We start from the raw sequence: 18,886 nt of genomic DNA, 5'->3' as shown, positions 1-18,886 counted from the left end.
GTCTGCAGGCTCATGCTCTTCTGAGCTGTCGATATCTTTATAATCTGCTGTTCCACACATGTTAAATTAATCTGATACTCAACAAAGCTGAGCTGCATGTCAACCGCTCTGACTCTCCATCCTCTTTAGCAGGAAGTCGTGCAGCCCCGCCACTGCCCCAGATGTTCTACTAATTCGCTGCTGGAGCCACGGATGGAGTGAGTGATGGAGTGATGGACGGAGAGTTCATACCTGCCAAGAGCTGGAGACCGCGGCGGCTCCAGTAATCTGAATAACAGCTTTTACCGGCTGGAATGTATTGACCGGCTTCAGATTTAGCAACTCACTCCTAAAGCTCCCCTCCCTCCCTCCCCCATTGCCTCCCAGTACCGCTCCACTTCCTCCCTCCCTCTTTCTCCCTGTCATCCCTGGTTTCATCTCGCCGCCGCTGTGCGGTCAGTCTGCCTCCGGCGTGGTGAGCGTATTGACGGCCGCATCATTCCACCCTGCTGAGTTATTGGGATTTCTTTGCTACTTTTCCAGCTGTGTATTGAAGCTGTCCATGCAGCTGTCCGTGCCTGTCCAGCTAATTGTTATTGACTGACTGTATTATCTATTTTATTGATAGTTTTTTTGTTTTGCCCAACCTCCCAGGGCGTGGAAATCCAGAGAGGATGTTCTCATCTTCGTCCAGAAACTCTCTGTTCTCGCCCTGGTTGTCCATGGAGCAGTCGGACTCTGAAGCGTTGGACATCAGCACCAAGGTGCAGCTGCACGGGGTGCTGTGGAAGAGGCCCTTCGGACGGCCATCGGCCAAGTGGTCCCGCAGGTGAGGGAGAGGGTGTGAGTCACCTGGTGGTCTTTATCGTTTAGCCTCAGACGGAGCACTTTACACTGCAGTTCTGGGGAGAAATTCTGCCTCTGCTGCTTACATTAACTTTAAAAAACGAGAACATTTTTCTTTTCCTGGACAAAAATGCTGAATATTCTTAGAGAACGGTCATATTTTCCTTCCAAGGAGTGTCACACGATACTAAAAAGTCAATCTTTGCTGTGATATATTTTGAAGAAAATTAACTTATATTGACTATTGATTTGACACCACAGGTATATAATATTGTTTTTCTACTTTTCCGGAGGCAAAAACTATTTTATTTCTTTTACAGCTGCAGTTAAAAATATCTCTTTTTTTCCTTTTAGAGAAACATCACAAATTACAGAAGATTATGATTTTTCTGACAGAAGTTTAGATTCCAGTTCTTTTCACATCCCAGTGTCAGAGCATCCTGACACGGTGTAGCTTTGGATGTTTAAATGCCTGGATTGGTACCTTATGTCATGATAATGCTCTTAGTTTACATAACCGTTAAAACGACAGTACACGGTGGGTCCAGAGAGTCCGTTTGCTGCACACTCTTCTTTCCCATCGGCTTGTGTCATACAGCTCAGAAGAATTTGGTTTTGTTCGGTAAACGCTCATTTGGTTTCTCGTGCCAAAGAGAGATTTCAGGGTATTTACTTTTGTCACCAGCTTTAAAAAAAAAAGAAAAAAGGATGTCGTTTGAAACAAATCTGCCAATCAGTGCGGTGACATTTAGATGTGCGTGACCGATTGAAAGACTATGAATAACAGCCGTCCCTGATTTCACACATTAGGGTCAGTTTACTCGTCGTGAAGAGTAAAACTCAGCCGTATAACTTCTTTCTAGACAGAAAACCTAAGTTATCAACTGGAGGCACCGAGTTTGAGAAAGAAGAGACAAGAGGGTCTAAAGAAAGATGCTTTTGAGGTGCATTATGGGAAATTAAGGATGCAGAGTCTTTTGAAGCTGGAACTTAAAGTCAGGATATCTCGGCCTCTGCTGCAGATAATTAGTTTTTCTTTAACTAGTGGTACTTACTAACTTTTTATTGTTTTCAAGTTAATTCCAAAGTTCCTTTAAAACGCGCAATGACAGGACATGGATGTGACGAGTAAAGATATAAATATGTCACATGTAAATCTATGTTCAATAAATGTTATAGTTTATGTAGTTAATGTAGTTTACACATCGGGGTCCGGACCTCTGCAAGGGGTCACAAGATGAATCCAAGGGGTCTCTAGTGGATTACTTGAAATAAGAACAAACCGGATTCTGCAACATTTGTTCTTATGAAATGTGGCATCATTTTACCCTTTTAAGTGTCTGAAAACAATTAAAATCAAACATTCTGAGAAGGTAAAAGTCTTCATAAGCCCAAGATGACAGGTGGCAAGTGCTGCTTTGTATTAATGAGTTAGAAGAAATAAAGGTTGGGGAACAACTGATCTAAAGCATAAAATACAACCGCAGCAGCAAAAAGCAGCTCGTTAACAGGAGGAACTTTACAGGTCACTTCTAAAATAATTACATATAAACAGAGCCAGAAGCATCAACTAAAATGTATCAGGGAGTCAAACAAGTCACCTGCTTTTGTTGAGAACGTCGGCAGACGTTGGTTCCTTCCAGACCCTCAGGATTCACTCACTGCTGCTTTCATTGTCTTCCTCGGTACAAAGATTCTTCATCATCAAAGACAGCTTCCTGCTCTACTATGCGGAGAGCGAGAGGAGAAACTTTGAGACCAACCGGTACTTGAACATCCACCCCAAGGTGAGCCGCTGCATCCTCTCTGAACGCCTGTAAGCTGGTGGAACATGTATGTCGGTTGTTTTATTGGATGACTACGTGCACATCAATATTTAGGAGGATTTAGATTAATAACTGTGTTTAAGTCACTTTTTTTCTTTGAGGAACAGAAGGCTTTGACCTTTATTATCCAGAAACATGATAAATATTGTGTTGTGTGTTTCTGTCACAGGGAGTCATTCCTTTGGGAGGATGTGTGGTGTCAGCGAATGAAAACATGGGCATGCCGTTCGCCATCGTGGTCGACCTGGAAGACTTCACTGTGAGACCCTGATCCTGTCACACGTTCACTCCATTACTTTATCAGCCTCACAGAGGTTTAAAGTATCATTATTAAGACGGAGCAACGCATAACGGTGCAGACAGACAACCAATTTATGCAAACATAGCAACACACAGTGTCACAATTGATTGCATGACAAAGCAGCTTGCAGCTTGTTAGCTCTTTCTAAACTGTACATTTACAACTGTAATGGCGTGAGACATCAGCTTAATCCTGCATCAAATGGGACACATAATGGAGTGAACTTAACTGCACACTGGGACACAACAGTGTTACATAAATGTGTACTATGTCAGCAGCGCAAAGATCTTTCACAGCCTAAGATCTTTATTGACGATCTGCTGATGTCTAATGTTGTGTATCCGTCCCCCCAGGGCACCATCGTCCTGGCTGCTGAGTCTGGGGAGGAGCAGGTCCAGTGGATGGAGATGCTGCAGGAGTCAGGGAAAGTGTGAGTATTCCACTGACGCAGACAGAACATGACTCTTAAAGCTTCTTTGTTTGAATTTTCATTGGTTTACAAAATTATTTTGATAACAGAAGTTTTTGTTTGTCGGAAATGTTCAGCTCAAACTCGAGACTTTAAGTTGTAAATGTTAGAGATAACGGCCTGATTCAACCACAGCTGTCACTATAATGTGTATCTGATCCGTAACAACCAAACATTTTATGTTTAACAATTTAATTTGAAATGACGTTTCACTTTGTCTGCTGCAGCTTTTAACAGTGCTAAGAGTTGAGGCTTTGAGCTAAATGCTAACAGCATTACAGTTAAACTAAACGGTTTACTGTCTTAGTTTTGCGTGTTAGCATGCTAACATTTGCTAATGAGCACTAAACACAAAGTACAGCTGAGGCTGACGGGAAAGTCATTAGTATTGGACAGATTGAAACTTTCACTTGACGATATAATTCATCCTCTGGGGAACATAACAGTGTGTATCAAATTTCACCAGAATCCGACCAAAGAGTCAAGATGTTTTTGAATGGAAACCAACATCTTTAGGATTCCTCCTCAGTGAACCATGAATGTCTGGACATACACTGAATTCACTGAATACGTGAAGACTTTGACCTGCTGGTGGAGCTCGAGAAGAAGTCTCACGATGGCTAAAGTCACATGCTCGCTGTGTTTTCATTTACAAATCATCCCGTAGTTTTGTTTAAATCTCTGCGTTCACCCAACAGCACGTGGAAGAACGCCCAGCTGGGGGAGGCCATGATCGAGAGTCTGGAGGCTCAGGGGCTGCAGCTGGCCAAGGAGAAGCAGGAGTATCTGGGTAAACATGGAGGGAAGTCTCCTCAGCTCTTTAAAGGCTCAACAAGCTCAGACCGTTTACAAGAAGTTGTTTTCTTTCTCCAGATAAACTGATGGAGGAGACTGAGGAGCTCAGTCATCAGAGAGCACAGAGAGAGGTGAGACCTTTTCATTTACAGTATGTTAGGTGGAAAGAGTTAAGTTGTAAATTTACGAGAAAAAACTACATTTATGAGGAAATAACTTGAATATTCTCTGAGATTAAAGTCAAATCTATCGGATAAAGTGTTGTTTCACTTTGCACAGTTTGATTAACCCCACAGCTTGCTGTGTGTAATGCCTGCAGTGGACGATCCTAATAAAAGCAATAAGGAAATGCTCAAACTCCAGAATCTCCAAATAATCATAAGCTTCCATTAATTAGTCATTATTTCCCAGAAACCAAGATGACTTCTTCAAAAATCTTCTTTAATCCAACCAGCAACCAACCAAAACCCAAAGATCTTCAGTTTACTTTGATATAAAACGCAGGAACATAAAGCAAATCAAAGGATTTTGCTAAATAAATGACCTAAACAATTAATAAATGATCAGAACTGCTGTAGGATAGTTTTCTGTCGAACTTGATTCATTCAGTCACGCTGTACGTTGTCGCTGGATCTTTGTCTTTTTAAAGATTTGTCACGCTGCTCTTGTTTGGTTCATCATTTAAACCTCCACACAGGAGCTGGAGCGTCTGAACCAGGTTCTGGAGGAGGAGAAGATGAAGTTTGAGGAGGTGGTGGTGGAGCTGAAGGCGGAGCAGGAGCATATCAAACTGTGAGGAAACATCTTCCAGTTCATGTGAACTGCTGCCGATTTACAATTCACAAGTCTGTAAATGAATGTGATTTATTTTCTGCTGTGTGATTTGGCGGCAGAGAGCTGGACGGCACGGCTCAGTCCCTGAAAGGTGTCGAGAGTAAAAAAGAAGAGCTGAGCAGTTTAACCGTCATGCTGCAGAAATCCATCGAGGTATGATCGACAAAAAGAAGCTGTTTAGGTGTCGCTGTTGTTTATCTAATCTAAAAAGCAAAGACGCACATTTACTAAAATGTCAAACGATCCCTTAACATAAAAATATCTTGACTTTTTTTCTCAGAATAACTAAATGTATTTAATTGTTCTTATGTGACTTTTACTCTCTTCTTTTATAACGTACTCACTGTTAACCTAGAAACGTTGTCTTACACGAAGTTGGTAACTGATCTTAAAGTACGTGTGCATATACAGTATAACTATAATATATAGTTCAATGTAACTATGTCACTCGTTTAGAAATGTAAGCAGAGGGCTGCATCTGAAAAAGACCTGAACACGTATTAAAAAGATCATTTGTGATCATCGTTAACAAAAAGCCGACGCGGTTTCCAGAGCTTTCAAGCACGTCATGAGTGAGATACAAGATAGTTTTTTGTTCAAATAGACAGGAAGGTGAATTATTTTTGTATTATTATTATTATTGGACATTTTTCCAGGAGCTCTCTCAGGAGAAACAGAGAACTCTGGAGCTGCTGGGGGTGAAGGAGCAGAAGGAGACCCAGACGACGGCGGGGGGGAGCTCAGCCTGCAGGGAGCCCGAGGTCGGAGAGGATCCCGGAGAAGTGGACCTGCTGCAGGACCTCAAACACATCGAGGAGCAAATGAAGATCCTGCTGAAGGAGAAGGAGCAAGCTGACATCAAGTGAGTGACGATTTAGAGACGGAATCAAACACATCAACACTGGTTACCGCATCAAAACTAAATAACTTGAAGGTGATATCGGCTGACGAGAGGGCTGCGGTTAAGTTTTGGCATCAAAAGGGTCAAACACTCCAGGGAACCTCTATACTAATGGCACAGAGGATGTTACTGCACTAGTGGAAATGTGTATCGATCCCTAAACAACCAGCCACATTGATCAGCACCAGTAAGTGGGATATTACAGGCAGCTGCTTATTGACTGTGCAGCTCTAATGTTCTGGTGCGAACACTGAAGTATCCGAGCCATTACGTTATGTTTCCATGAGCTCTGCCTTCACTGACTGACACACGCAGCTGCAGCTGCGTGGAAAAATACAAAAGTAAAACCATGCAGAATAGTTTTCTTATCAAACTGATGCTCACTTGCTTTGCAAAACAACAGTCCTGGATCTCATAGATTTTGACTCAAATCTATGAGATCCTTTTGAGGCAGTTAAATTAGAAACACATAAATCCACTGATGCAATATATTTAGTGTAAAAAAAAACCATGTTTTCCTACATTTGTTTTTTTTTTTATATATTTTGTCCAGTTATTTACATTATCGAGGAGCAAAAGTAGCAGAGAGACCAGAAACTGTAGTCTGACGTTCACAAAAGACCAACAAACAAATCATAAAGACAGGAACTGAGCTGGTAAATTCAACAGATATTCAACCACAAAAAGCAATAATTCGACAGTTGGATGAGAAGATCAATACCACTCTCATATCTGTCTGTTAAATATGAAGCTACAACCAGCAGCTGGTTAGCATAGCTTAGCATAAAGACTGGAAACAGGGGGGAAATAGCTAGCCTGGCTGTCTTTAAGGTAAGAAAATCTGCCCAGCAGCTCCTCTAAAGCTCAGTAACTAACACGTTATAGCTTGTGTGGTTCCTGATTTCACCTTGAAATCGAATGCCAGGTGTGTGTTTGTGTGCATTCCTCTGTGTCCTGTAGAGCTCAGTGAGCACAGCATGGCACCCAGCTCTGCAGCCCTGACGCTGAAGGGCACCAGAAGCACTATTTACAGCTTTTTAACGGCTTTACGGCTTAAGCTTTGAGCTTTGAAATGGGTTTAAATAATGCCAAAATCATTCAAAATTGCCAAAATCTGAGTTATGAACATGTTCTCATTAGGATAAAGATATGCACGACATGCCTCTATGTTGTTATGTTGTACATGATGATGATGATGATGATGATGATGTTGTGTGTTTGTCGCCCAGGCTCAGGCACAACGACCAGCGGGCTCATGTCCTGCAGCAGGAGAGGGAGTACTACTCTTCTCAGGCTCAGACGCTGCAGCAGTCGCTCTCTCAGCTCACTGTGGACAAACAGCAGACCGAGGCCGAGCTCAAGGTAACGAAGCATGACTCAGCTGCTCTCAGCTTGCATTACTCAGCAACAAATCACCGCTCAAAGTCAGTTTGAAGGTGACCGTATTAATCTGTTTTTAATTCATCTATTTTATTTATTCAGCTTTCTGGTCGATCACATGTTCTGTGAAGATGGTTTCAAAGCCTTTGACTCAGAATTCTACATCTGAAAAGCAGTCACTTCAAGAAAATCAACCCTGTTTTCACATTTATCATAATAATAATAATAATAATTTAGTTAATCCAATGGGTTGTAACAATTTTAAATGGATTATTTTCTTTTTTTGGGGGGACAATTTTCCAAACCCAAAAAGGAACATTTCATTATTTTGTTTGTCTGAAAAATTCTAAATACTTTGTATTTGTATATTTTTTTTTATTATTTTAAAGACTCAGAGGAAATGACCTCATTCCTCTTTACATCAACTCATGTTTCTCTGTCTTCCTCCAGACCTCCGGACCGAAGCGAACAACCATCCGTATTTATTCTGTGTAGTCAGAGTCAACATTGAAATTCATGTTTTACATAGCTATAAAGGTGGACAAGCCGGTACTGCTGCTTTCAGTTCACCCTGAAAAATGGTATTAATTTTGAGGTGCTGTGTCCTTTAAACACCACGAGACAGTTAGAATTTGAATAAACTGTGACTTCTTCATCTGAGGAAAATCTTTCCTCCATCACATCAGCTCAGTTTATCATTAAAAAGCCCAACGTTCCCACATACAGATTCAGTATATATCGCTGTAACCCACTCGGTTAAATCAACATCCCGTGTGCTTCTCTGTGTGCGTTAGGCGGAGATCGAGTCTCGGGTGGAGCTGGAGAAGAGACTGAATCAGGCTGAACAAGCTCTGCAGGAGCTGGAGAAAGGCCTGGACTCTCTGGAGCGGACCAAAGAGACCGACGAGAAGATGAAGGGCGGCGTGACTCAGCTGAGGAGTGAGTGCATTCACTGGTACCTTCATATCCGATGTCCAAAGTGTGCCGCAACATTGCATTTAGTCCACATGAGGACGGACAGCCACAATATAATCAGTATGTCCCAGTAAAATAGGTACTTTAATATGAGTTTTAGCAGGTTTATGCATATTATGCTAATTACTAAACTTATTGATTTCATCGATTATCAAAATCTATGGAAATGCTAAACTCTGAGTTTACTCTGGGCTGAGTAATAATTCAATATTCGTATTTTCATGTCAAAAGCTACAAACAATTTCAATCAATGGGATGAACACAAATGTAACTGTTTTTCCATTATTTTTAACACTTTAGTTACATATTTATATCTGTGTCAAATACTCTAAACGCAAGATCCACTTGCATTACTTTTCTGTTCCCATACTTAAGTCGCACAATGACACAAAAAGTAAGTGGACTTTGCCTTTAGAGTACGTTCACTCATAATAAACTAAATATCAGGCTGTGGCCTGATAATGTGTGTATGTTCATGTGTGTGTGTGTTTGACCAGGATTCTTTGAGGAGTGCATCTGTGCAGCGGAGATCGAGGCGAAGCTTCCGTCGATAATGAAGAACGCCGTGTATCTGCACAAAGCTGCCGCACGCCGGATCAAGAGCTGCCGGATCCAGAGGAGAGCCTCCAGACGCCACTGGTGTAAGTCTGTCACCGCACAGGAATGAGCACGACAGGAACTCCAAGGACACGGCAACATAGTTTAAGACTGAATTCATCCACATTCCCAACAGACATGAAACACGAGGCAAACCTTGGAGACAACCTTGTTTTATATTTTTGAGTGATGAATTTCATTGCTTCTTTTTTTAATAACATTTGTCGATTGTTTCTCTGTTAATGATCTTTGGATTTTATCTTTGGAGTCTGTTTCAATATGAGCACAATAAATTAGTCATTAATAGTTTGTCAGATGTTTAACAATGGTGCTTGAGATTTCACTGCAATGATGGTTAAAGTTTTTTTCGACATACTAATCTATGAGTTCTTTCGACGTGCTATACTATGATTTTCAAAAGTGGCTTTTTTTTTGGCGTGCTATTACTTCCACGATATACTACGACTGAAAAAACAGCATGCTATACTAGGCATCTATTAATATCTAATTGTTGTTTTTTTCCGCTCTGCTGTTAGTGACGCACTCAAAGTCTTTTGCTGCAGCCAGTCCTGATGACGACAGCATGGAGGAGCTGCGCGAGACGGCCCGACGACTGACCTCTGACAGCAGCTTCAGAGAGAGCGTGTACGAGATCATCGCTCGTAAGGACGCTACGAACAAAACGGGGGACTGAGAGGAGAGACGGCATTGTTAAGGGGGCGAGTGAGTGATTTAGAGATCCTGATCCGAAACCCCCGACTAAGATACTGTAGATGATTGTACACAGAAATCTGTTAAGTGTCATCTACGGTCGTGGCTCTTAACAGCCCCCTTTCCACCGAACAGTTTCCAGAAACTATGGAGCCAAAAGAGGAACTGTTTTTGCACATTACTGTTTGTGGTCCTGTCGAACCTGATAGATAGACAGATTTGATTTAGCAAAAGAGTAATTATGATGTAAAGTACATGAACGTTAGGAACATTGCACTACAGTAGTGGGACTCTAGACTCCACCTGATAAGATAAGTTGTGATGAGACTAGTAATATTGAACAGATAGCACACACAATGCAAATCCATCTTGTAAAATTGTTTTTATTCTCCTGGTTTTGATTGTATGCACAGATTGTGTCCTTTTACATTAACAGAGGCTTTTTGAAAACTACGCACAGATTTGTGTTAAATTGACCATTTCATTATTGCTACAAACTGAAAATCTGTCCTTGACGCAGCAACTCAATGTAAATCACTGACATAAGCATTTTGGGAATAATGTACAAATTATAACTTAACACCAGAAATGATACAGAAAAGAAGCCCACATGTTAGGGTAAGGTGAGAGGGTTCATAGGGACCGAACAACATGCCTTGATGCGAATAAAGCTGTTTTTGAACCTTGTACATGTCATATACTAGTTACTAGTTTCAAATGAAAAGAAAACTCTTGATATGGATGTATTTCCATGAGAGGACAGGTTTGGTGTTTTCCACTTGATAAAGTTCAGTGTGGGAAGAGAAGAAGGATTGTAGGTTACATCACCAGCTCTTGTTCATCACCAGCACCTGAAGGAAATAAAATGAGAATGTGATCAATACGAGTAACGATACAGTACGTGGAAAAAAGATGACGAAGAAAACGTCAAAAAAGACGAAAAGTCATGCGATACTGTCGAAGAGAAAACGTCATAAAAGTCAGTATACCATGTCGAAAAAACATCATAAAAAGTTATAGTATAGCATGACGAAAAATAAGAAAGTTCATAACACACTTTTTGATTTAATTATTAAAGAAATAATTAAAAAGTGATGGTATATGATGTCGGAAGAAAGTCATTGTACAGCATGTAATGAAGTCATAGTATAAGTATGTTGAAAAAGCTTCATAAAAAGTCACAATATAGTAGTAAGTATAAGAGTATTTCAAAAAACTTCATAGTATAGTGTGGCAACAAAATGTCACATGATATTATAGCATAAATTAGTCATAAAGTAAGTCGCCTCTCCGTGATAATCTTGTAGAACATCGTGGTTTATAAGCCCGTCAGTCCTCTGCTGCTCTAATGCTGCATTTCAAATTCAGTCTGGCTTTTATCGCAGCAGTTAGCGACGTTAGCGGGTATCAGGCTGTCTGAAACGCTGCGGTCCAGTCTACTCCCGGGCCACAGAGGTGACTGTGTAGGTGACAGTTTTAAAGGATTTCTGCCTTAATGAGGAGAAGGAATGCTGCCTAATGTTCCCTGCCCAACACAGATGTTGGTGTAACAAAGTGATGGCTTGTTCTTTCATATTCCCACGCACTCTTTCTGCTCACTCGTTCACCTTTTGCTGCTCCATCCTGATCTCCATTTCCATTACATCTGAAGGCAAAAACCCCTTTTCTTTTAATCTGTGAGATTGTAGGATTAGCGCAGCCGGAGGCCTTTAAAGCGCGTTGTTGGCTCATGATTGATGCATTTTTTCTCTGTCTAGTTGGGGTCAGTGTTGTGTTTTTTTTTATTTTTTACTTTAAGCGCTGGAGGAAAACAGTATGTAACAAAACAGAAGGCATTGCATAACATGTGAAAGCAATAAAAACTCGTACCTGTTGACCTTGACTCGGTCACCAGGCGGTTGTGTTGGGAGCAGATCAACTGCGAGGGGAGGGGGGGGTCTCTCAGAGCGCTTTACTGTTCACTGTAATCTGACATGAAGAGGGGAGACGGAGGGAGTCCTTGAAGGGAAAAAGAGGGAGAGTAGAACAACCCTGCAGCAGGAATCTGTGTCCCCTAATGCATCATCAGCATGGGGCTCGTGCACACGGCCCTCCTGTGCTGCATCGTCAGCGGCACAGACAAGTGTCCAACCCGGGGCTTTATTTCTATGCTATAATGTCACAGTGCGAGGACAAAAAGATCCTGCATTTACTTTTGGGGGGGGGGGGGGGGGGGTTTAGAACTATTTGCGCTTGATTTCCCCCTGCAGGAGCGCTCCCTTAAAAGCCTCTGCAGTTGTCATGGAGTTGTGCTTCCTGGTAAACAATGAGTCCTTTCAGCTTTCAGTCCGGTAGCTGAGATAGACGGCACAGAGCGGAGGAGGGGTTGTGTTGCCGCACAGGGCAGCTTCTCTTCCTCTCATCTAATATGAAGTCCACTGTACGTCCCATACAGGCCTCACTCTTCATTTATATCAGCTGATTAAGTTTGCGGTCTCATTACATCCATGATGCAAAATTTGGTTTGCTTTGAAAGGATCTCTAGTAAAAAAAAATGACGGTCAAAAAAGGTCATCGAACAAGCTGATAGGGTGACGATATGCAAGGAAACAATAACACTGTGGGTCTTTATGAGAAGAAGGGTAAAGCTGTTGGGGTGATGAGGGTCATGATGAAGGCAGGAGTCACGCACATGACCACAAGTAGAGGGTCCGCAGCAGAGCCGTGGGTTTATTTCTCATCCAGGCTGGCTTTGAGTTGAGCTTCCAGGGCCATTTTATCAAACGTACGCATGTTGGTCTCCTCGCGCACTTTGTCGCGCACATGAAAGGAGGCCCGGGCCACAGAGCGAGCGCTCTCCAGCACCGCCCTCTTCTCCTTGAAGATCTGCTCGCTCTTCTCCAGCTTCCTCTCGATGGACTGCAGCAGCTCCTGACGCCTCTGCTTCTCCTCCTCCTCCACTCGCTGCCTGTTGAGCCTCTGGAGTTTCTCCTTCTCCTGCCGGGTCTGGACGGCCCGCTGAGCTTTCTCTTTGGACCTCTCCTCGGCCACCAAAGACGCCTGCTGGGCCCGTTTCTCCGCCTCCTTCACGCGAGCTTCCAGGAGCTGCCGCTGCTGCTTCTCGTGCTTCTCCGCTGCCTTGCGTGCTTTCTGAATCTGCTTCTCCTCGCGCTTGGCCTTTTCTTTCAGCTCCTGCCCTCGACGCTCCACTATCTGTTCATAATTCTCCAGGGAGCGGCTGAGCTTCTCCTCTGCTGCCCTCCTGGCCTCCTCCCTCTCCTCCTGCTCTCTGCGGGCGATCTCCTGTATCAGGGCGGCGTGGCGTCTCTTCTCCGCTTTGTTCAGACCTCGTCTGTCCTCGTGGCTCTGGTGCTCCTTCTCTTGCTTCTTCAGCTCGGCCATGGTGAGCTTCTCCTTCAGCAGCAGCCTCTCCATCTCCAGCATGGCCGCCCTCTCCTCCTCCAGGGCCTTCAGGTTCTGCTCCTGAAGAGCTTTCTTATGCTTCTCCTCTCGTGCCGCCTGCTGCAACCTCAGCAGGCGGCTGCGCTCTTGCTGCTCCGCAAGCTCCCGCCATCGCTCCTCACTCTCCTCGGCCTGTCGCATCTTGGCGGCCGTCGACAGACGCTCCTGCTGGCTGAGTCGTCGCTGCCGTATCGACACCTGGGTCTGCCACACCCGCTGGCACTGGAGCACCGCGCGCTGCTTCTCCCGGTCCTCCTGTTCTCGCCGTAGCTCGTCCATTCTGCGCTCGCTGTCCCACTGAAGGTGAGCCACGTAGCGGGTCTGACTCATGATGTCCTCCTCCTGGTATCTGGCGAGCATCAGAGCTGCGATCTTGCGGTCGCGCTCGGACACGGCCTTCAGGCCTCGGCGCCTCACCTCCCTCACTATGCGCTCCACCTTCTGCGTCGTCTGCAGGGAGTGGCTCAGGTCGCCGAGGCTGAGGCTGCGGCCCATCAGGGAGTTGAAGGTGGCCATGGTGCGAGCCCGAGGGCTGGAGACTTTAGCCCAGTAATCTCGAGCGCCGTCCCAGCTGTAAGTAGAGGAAGCGCCCGACTCTGATGAAGTGCATGCAGTAGTGGTTGTGGTGGTGGTGGTGGAGGTGGAAGAGCAGACCGGATCCATCCTCCGCTGTAAGGACTCCAGCGAATGGCTTTTTCCTGGCACCTTGGAGTGGTCAAGGTGTCCATTGTGCTGAGAGAACGGAGCTCCTGTTACGCCGTTCAGAGGCGTCCCAGAGCTCTGAACTGCCGGCTTCTTCACCGATGATGACAATGTAGAGTTGGCTCTAGGGAAGGAGGGGGTTTTCGGTGTCGATCTGGGGAAAGTGTTGGAAGATTTACCGCCTGAGGACTTCATGACTACTGGTGGAGGGCCGGACGAGAGCGGCCGCGTGGTTTTTACTTGTTCGGGTGAATGCTTGGCAGATCCTTGGAAGCCACCTTTAAAGGATGGCGTATAGATTGTGGAAGCAGTTTTTGAGGACTGAGATTTAGGGGATGTACTAGAGTTGGGAGCTTTAGATAACAGAGCCGAAGCTGCTTTAGATGTTGGACCTGATGCTGTGGCTCTAGAGGCTCTATCAGGGGGTGAGCTGGAGGTCACCGGCCCAGATTTATTTGGCTGAGAGGAGCCAGAGGAGGCTTTGTGCTGCTGCTCCACAGCAGAGGGTGACGCAGCGCTGCCGGTATTGACTGCCGCCTGCAGAATCCTTCTCTTTTCCTCCCTGACGATCCTCTCCCTTTCCTCCTTGCACTGCCTCAGTTTGCCGTGCCGGTCTCTCTCGTAGACTTCGAACAGGCCCGTCGCAACACGCATGGAGCGGCCGGGAGCCTCCCGGGCGAAGTCAGCCAGCGGGCGGGGCAGGAGCTCCACGGGTTTGACCCCGCATCGCGCACACGCCTCCAGAGAGTGAGGGCTCGTCAACACGTAACGGCTGCCCTCTGCGACTGGCGAGTCAAAGTTGTACAGGTCCAGGTGCAACTTTGGCGACGGAGCTCTTTCAGTCTGAGTCTGTGGTTGCTCAGGTGAGGGCGGCCCCTGAGGGGCGCCGTCTGGCTCCGCCGGGGTTGCAGTGTGGCAGGGGCTCGGCTCGGAACTGCCGGAGGGCGGCGTCTCGAAACCGGCATCCCCATCATCCTCTGTCGTCGTGCCGTCGGCCTCTTCTGGCAGCCGAAGGTCTTCAGTGGCCACAGCTGGCGTGCCGAGCTGCGGGCCTTTGCACTTGTTGTTGCACTCCTCAGCCTCCGAGGGGTCGACCATAGTTGGCTGATACTGCAGGTAGAGAAGAGGGAAGGGGTTGATGGAGAGAGAGGGAGGTATGATATATGAGGGGATGTGAATAAAATAGTGGAAAGAGGTTTCAATTAGAGGATTATTACATTCAGTCCAGAGCTTAAGAGAGATGCAGTCTGTGGGGGAGGGTCACAACGCATGTTCAGAGATGCATGCATGCATGAGCACATATTCATGATTTTTACACCAGATGAGACATTTCCCCTTTAGGGGAGTGACATAAGACACGAAAAAACACCAGAGTCCTTTAATAGAGAGTCTATTTTTGGCAGAGTTACTAGGCTGTGAAGAATTTGATTACTCACAGCCATATTTTTCACTCTACATCACACAATCGACCTAAGGATACCTTTGGAATCAAACCAGGCCCTGTAACATATACACTATATATATATTATTCATCAGTTTATATTAAAAAAAGCTGGATTTAAGATCTACTCTGCTCTCTCCTCACCATCGTGGACTCACACCTCACAAACAGTAAAGGCCTTGACTTTTCTGTGTCAGCAGCACAGAGGCAGAACATATCTGAATTAGATATCACAAACGACTCAGGGTCAAATTCTAAAGACGGATTATATTAGACATGTTTCGCTGCAGTTTGCTGCTGTGTATGAAAACAATATTTACTATATTTGACTGTGGTTTGGTTGCATTTCATGCGGCGTCGCACCACAGAAAACACCCACTGACCTGCCAGTTTGTAAAACGTGTTCTGAACCGGTGCTTTGTTCCCCTTTAATCCGTGCAGTACCCCTTGTTCCCTGCATAATATCAGGTTTCAGGGAAAAGGCTGCGGCCGTCGACCCAACGATGGAAGCTTCACATCGTCGCAACCTGCAGCAGCGACTCGACGGACAGACGGAGCCTTTCACAGCCGCTCGGTCTCACTGAGCGGCGCGGAGTAAATCTGCGCTCTGCAAGATTAAAAATGGCAAAAAAATAATACAAAATACCGTCCAGAGAGAAATGTTCACGACACGTCGAAAAGAATCTGCTATCCAGCTTCCTCTGATCCTCCCTCAGCAGAGTGCATCGCGTAAACATCAGCGGTTTCCACCTGCTATTCAGCAGCATCCCTCCATCTCAGCCTCCTTAGCTCCGCCTGCTTCTGGCAAATATGCTTTAAAAAAAAAAAAAAATACGGTCTGCACGCTGCAATTAACCGAGTGCTCATACACTCAAATGACATGCTTTTAACATGTGACATTGGCCTAATGGGTCTGAATGCGTTAGCCTCGAGCACAGATCCTCCTATAGGCCTGTGTTTCAACCACAGATGTATACATCTATAGAAGGGACGCGTCCTAATAATAATTAAAGCTGCAAGCAGCGATGTACGGGCCCTCGTATCCTCCCGCACGTCGGAGGTACTGGCGGGATGCCGGCAGAAGCGGCCATAAATATCTGCGACCATCAGACAGCGAGCCCACAAGTTAGACGTATTTTTAATGATTGGACTGTGTGACACTGGAAATTATGTAGTGCAAATATTTCACCAGTTCCTGTATCCACTATGTGGCGCTAGAGAACACGCACAAACATGCATTATGTTGCTCTATATCAAGTATAGACCACATCGTGTAAATCCAATTCAGTGTGTCACATAACGCTGTCTTCCTGTTGCCAGTAGGTGGCACTATGATTTTAAGTGGAAATTGGCTCATAGACATCCTCAGGCCATGACTATTATCAAGTATGGCAAGTTTGGAACAGATTTGAGCAAGTCCAGTGGAGTTACATCAGCTTGTTGTTTAACGGCGAATCACTTAAAATGGCCGCCATGCCACGGCTTCGCCATTCCATCAAACGTAAAGCTTTGACTAACTTGTAATTGCAAAGTTCTCTAAAAAAAAAACCTCTAAAAGTAAAGTAACTAAAAAAGTAACTTTAAAAGTAAAGTAACTAAAAAAGTAACTTTAAAAGTAAAGTAACTAAAAAAGTAACTAAAAAGGTAAAGTAACTATAAAAGTAACTAAAAAAGTAAAGTAACTAAAAAAGTAACTTTAAAAGTAAAGTAACTAAAAAAGTAACTAAAAAAGTAAAGTAACTAAAAAAGTAACTTTAAAAGTAAAGTAACTAAAAAAGTAACTAAAAAAGTAAAGTAACTAAAAAAGTAACTTTAAAAGTAAAGTAACTAAAAAAGTAACTTTAAAAGTAAAGTAACTTTAAAAGTAACTAAAAAAGTAAAGTAAATAAAAAAGTAACTTTAAAAGTAAAGTAACTAAAAAAGTAACTTTAAAAGTAAAGTAACTAAAAAAGTAACTAAAAAGGTAAAGTAACTATAAAAGTAACTAAAAAAGTAAAGTAACTAAAAAAGTAACTTTAAAAGTAAAGTAACTAAAAAAGTAACTAAAAAAGTAAAGTAACTAAAAAAGTAACTAAAAAAGTAAAGTAACTAAAAAAGTAACTTTAAAAGTAAAGTAACTTTAAAAGTAACTAAAAAAGTAAAGTAACTTTAAAAGTAACTAAAAAAGTAAAGTAACTAAAAAAGTAACTTTAAAAGTAAAGTAACTAAAAAAGTAACTTTAAAAGTAAAGTAACTTTAAAAGTAACTAAAAAAGTAAAGTAACTAAAAAAGTAACTTTAAAAGTAAAGTAACTAAAAAAGTAACTAAAAAAGTAAAGTAACTAAAAAAGTAACTTTAAAAGTAAAGTAACTAAAAAAGTAAAGTAACTAAAAAAGTAACTTTAAAAGTAAAGTAACTTTAAATGTAACTAAAAAAGTAAAGTAACTTTAAAAGTAAAGTAACTAAAAAAGTAACTTTAAAAGTAAAGTAACTTTAAAAGTAACTAAGAAAGTAAAGTAACTAAAAAAGTAACTTTAAAAGTAAAGTAACTAAAAAAGTAACTTTAAAAGTAAAGTAACTTTAAAAGTAACTAAAAAAGTAAAGTAACTAAAAAAGTAACTTTAAAAGTAAAGTAACTTAAGTAAAGTTATGACTTTTCTACATGGTACACTGACTTTTTCATGACTTTTTTCGACATCCTATACTATGCTGTATATAACTCCGCAGCAACTCCCTTCATCAACATCGATTGTCTTCCTTCAGGATGGAGTCCAATCGCCAAAGACGTTGCACTATTCACATTTGTACAATGTGTAATAAATTATTGTGAAATTCTAATGAAGTCTCTCCTGATTGAATGACTTTTTTGACTGTTTTTCGACTTTAACCCCAGTAGAACAAACTGAAAAAAAACAATTGGGTTTCATCATTAAATTCTTTTCTTTACTGCATTTGCACATAATTCACTGAACACACGGAAGTCCAGAAGCATCCAATACATACACTGACCGATGAAAACAAGGTAAAAACAATACGTCTGTAATAAAATACACTTTCATGTTCTTATATGCATAATATAAAAACAATAAAGGAAAATATTTAAATTGCAGTAATTACTATTTACAAAAGGCATTTTCTTTTAAAAGGAACTTTTACAACTTCAGTACCTATAAATAAATCAAACTATATGCAGGTCAGGTGCAGTAGTACAAAAAGGCTTTGATATCAGGAGAGTAAGGTGACAGTTTTACAGCAGGACAGAAAGGCGGGATAAGGCCTGATGAACATTAGGTAGCCTGGAGGAGTTCACCAATGAGGAGCGAGTGCTTTTCCTCCGTTTCGTCTCTGGCCGGTCCAGGTTGCCTTCCAACCCAGCTGATATCACGCAGAAGTTCCAAATCATCAAGGTTGATAGGGTGAGGTCATCGCTAATGGAAATAACGAGCCTGTTGACAAGGGCATCTCCCATGCCATGCATATTATGCACTGAACACAGACTTCTATTCGCCAAACCTGTAAGGTAGTGTACTGTACTGTTTATATGTTGGTTGAAATTAAAGATATGTGTAGTTTTGGTTTTCCAAATGTGCAAGGTGTTGTAATTAATGCAGTGCTTACTCTGAATCAACACTACAGGGATACGGAATAAAAGTTTTTCAAATAAAAATAAAGTAACTAAAAAAGTAACTTTAAAAGTAAAGTAACTAAA

General features: G+C 42.8%; 2 protein-coding genes across 2 annotated transcripts; one reads left to right on the top strand and one right to left on the bottom strand.

The window, feature by feature from the left end:
* Positions 1-653: 653 nt before the first annotated feature.
* On the top strand, positions 654-10,256 carry plekhd1 (pleckstrin homology domain containing, family D (with coiled-coil domains) member 1; the record flags this gene model as incomplete). Its single annotated transcript, XM_079174197.1, has 13 exons — positions 654-808; positions 2,519-2,612; positions 2,821-2,910; positions 3,306-3,382; positions 4,120-4,211; positions 4,295-4,347; positions 4,914-5,008; positions 5,110-5,203; positions 5,707-5,912; positions 7,181-7,313; positions 8,126-8,270; positions 8,804-8,947; positions 9,440-10,256. The coding sequence occupies 13 exons, from the start codon at positions 654-656 to the stop codon at positions 9,595-9,597; spliced, it is 1,536 nt and encodes a 511-aa protein (XP_079030323.1). The 3' UTR covers positions 9,598-10,256.
* Positions 10,257-12,323: 2,067 nt separating this feature from the next.
* ccdc177 (coiled-coil domain containing 177) lies at positions 12,324-14,855 on the bottom strand (the record flags this gene model as incomplete). Its single annotated transcript, XM_079174075.1, has 1 exon — positions 12,324-14,855. One exon carries the CDS (start codon positions 14,853-14,855, stop codon positions 12,324-12,326), a length of 2,532 nt encoding a protein of 843 aa, XP_079030201.1.
* Positions 14,856-18,886: the final 4,031 nt, after the last annotated feature.

This window comes from Pholis gunnellus, assembly GCF_910591455.1.
Source record: "Pholis gunnellus genome assembly, chromosome: 15".
NCBI classification, from domain to species: Eukaryota; Metazoa; Chordata; class Actinopteri; order Perciformes; family Pholidae; genus Pholis; species Pholis gunnellus.
This window is presented reverse-complemented; position numbering and strand designations above follow the sequence as displayed.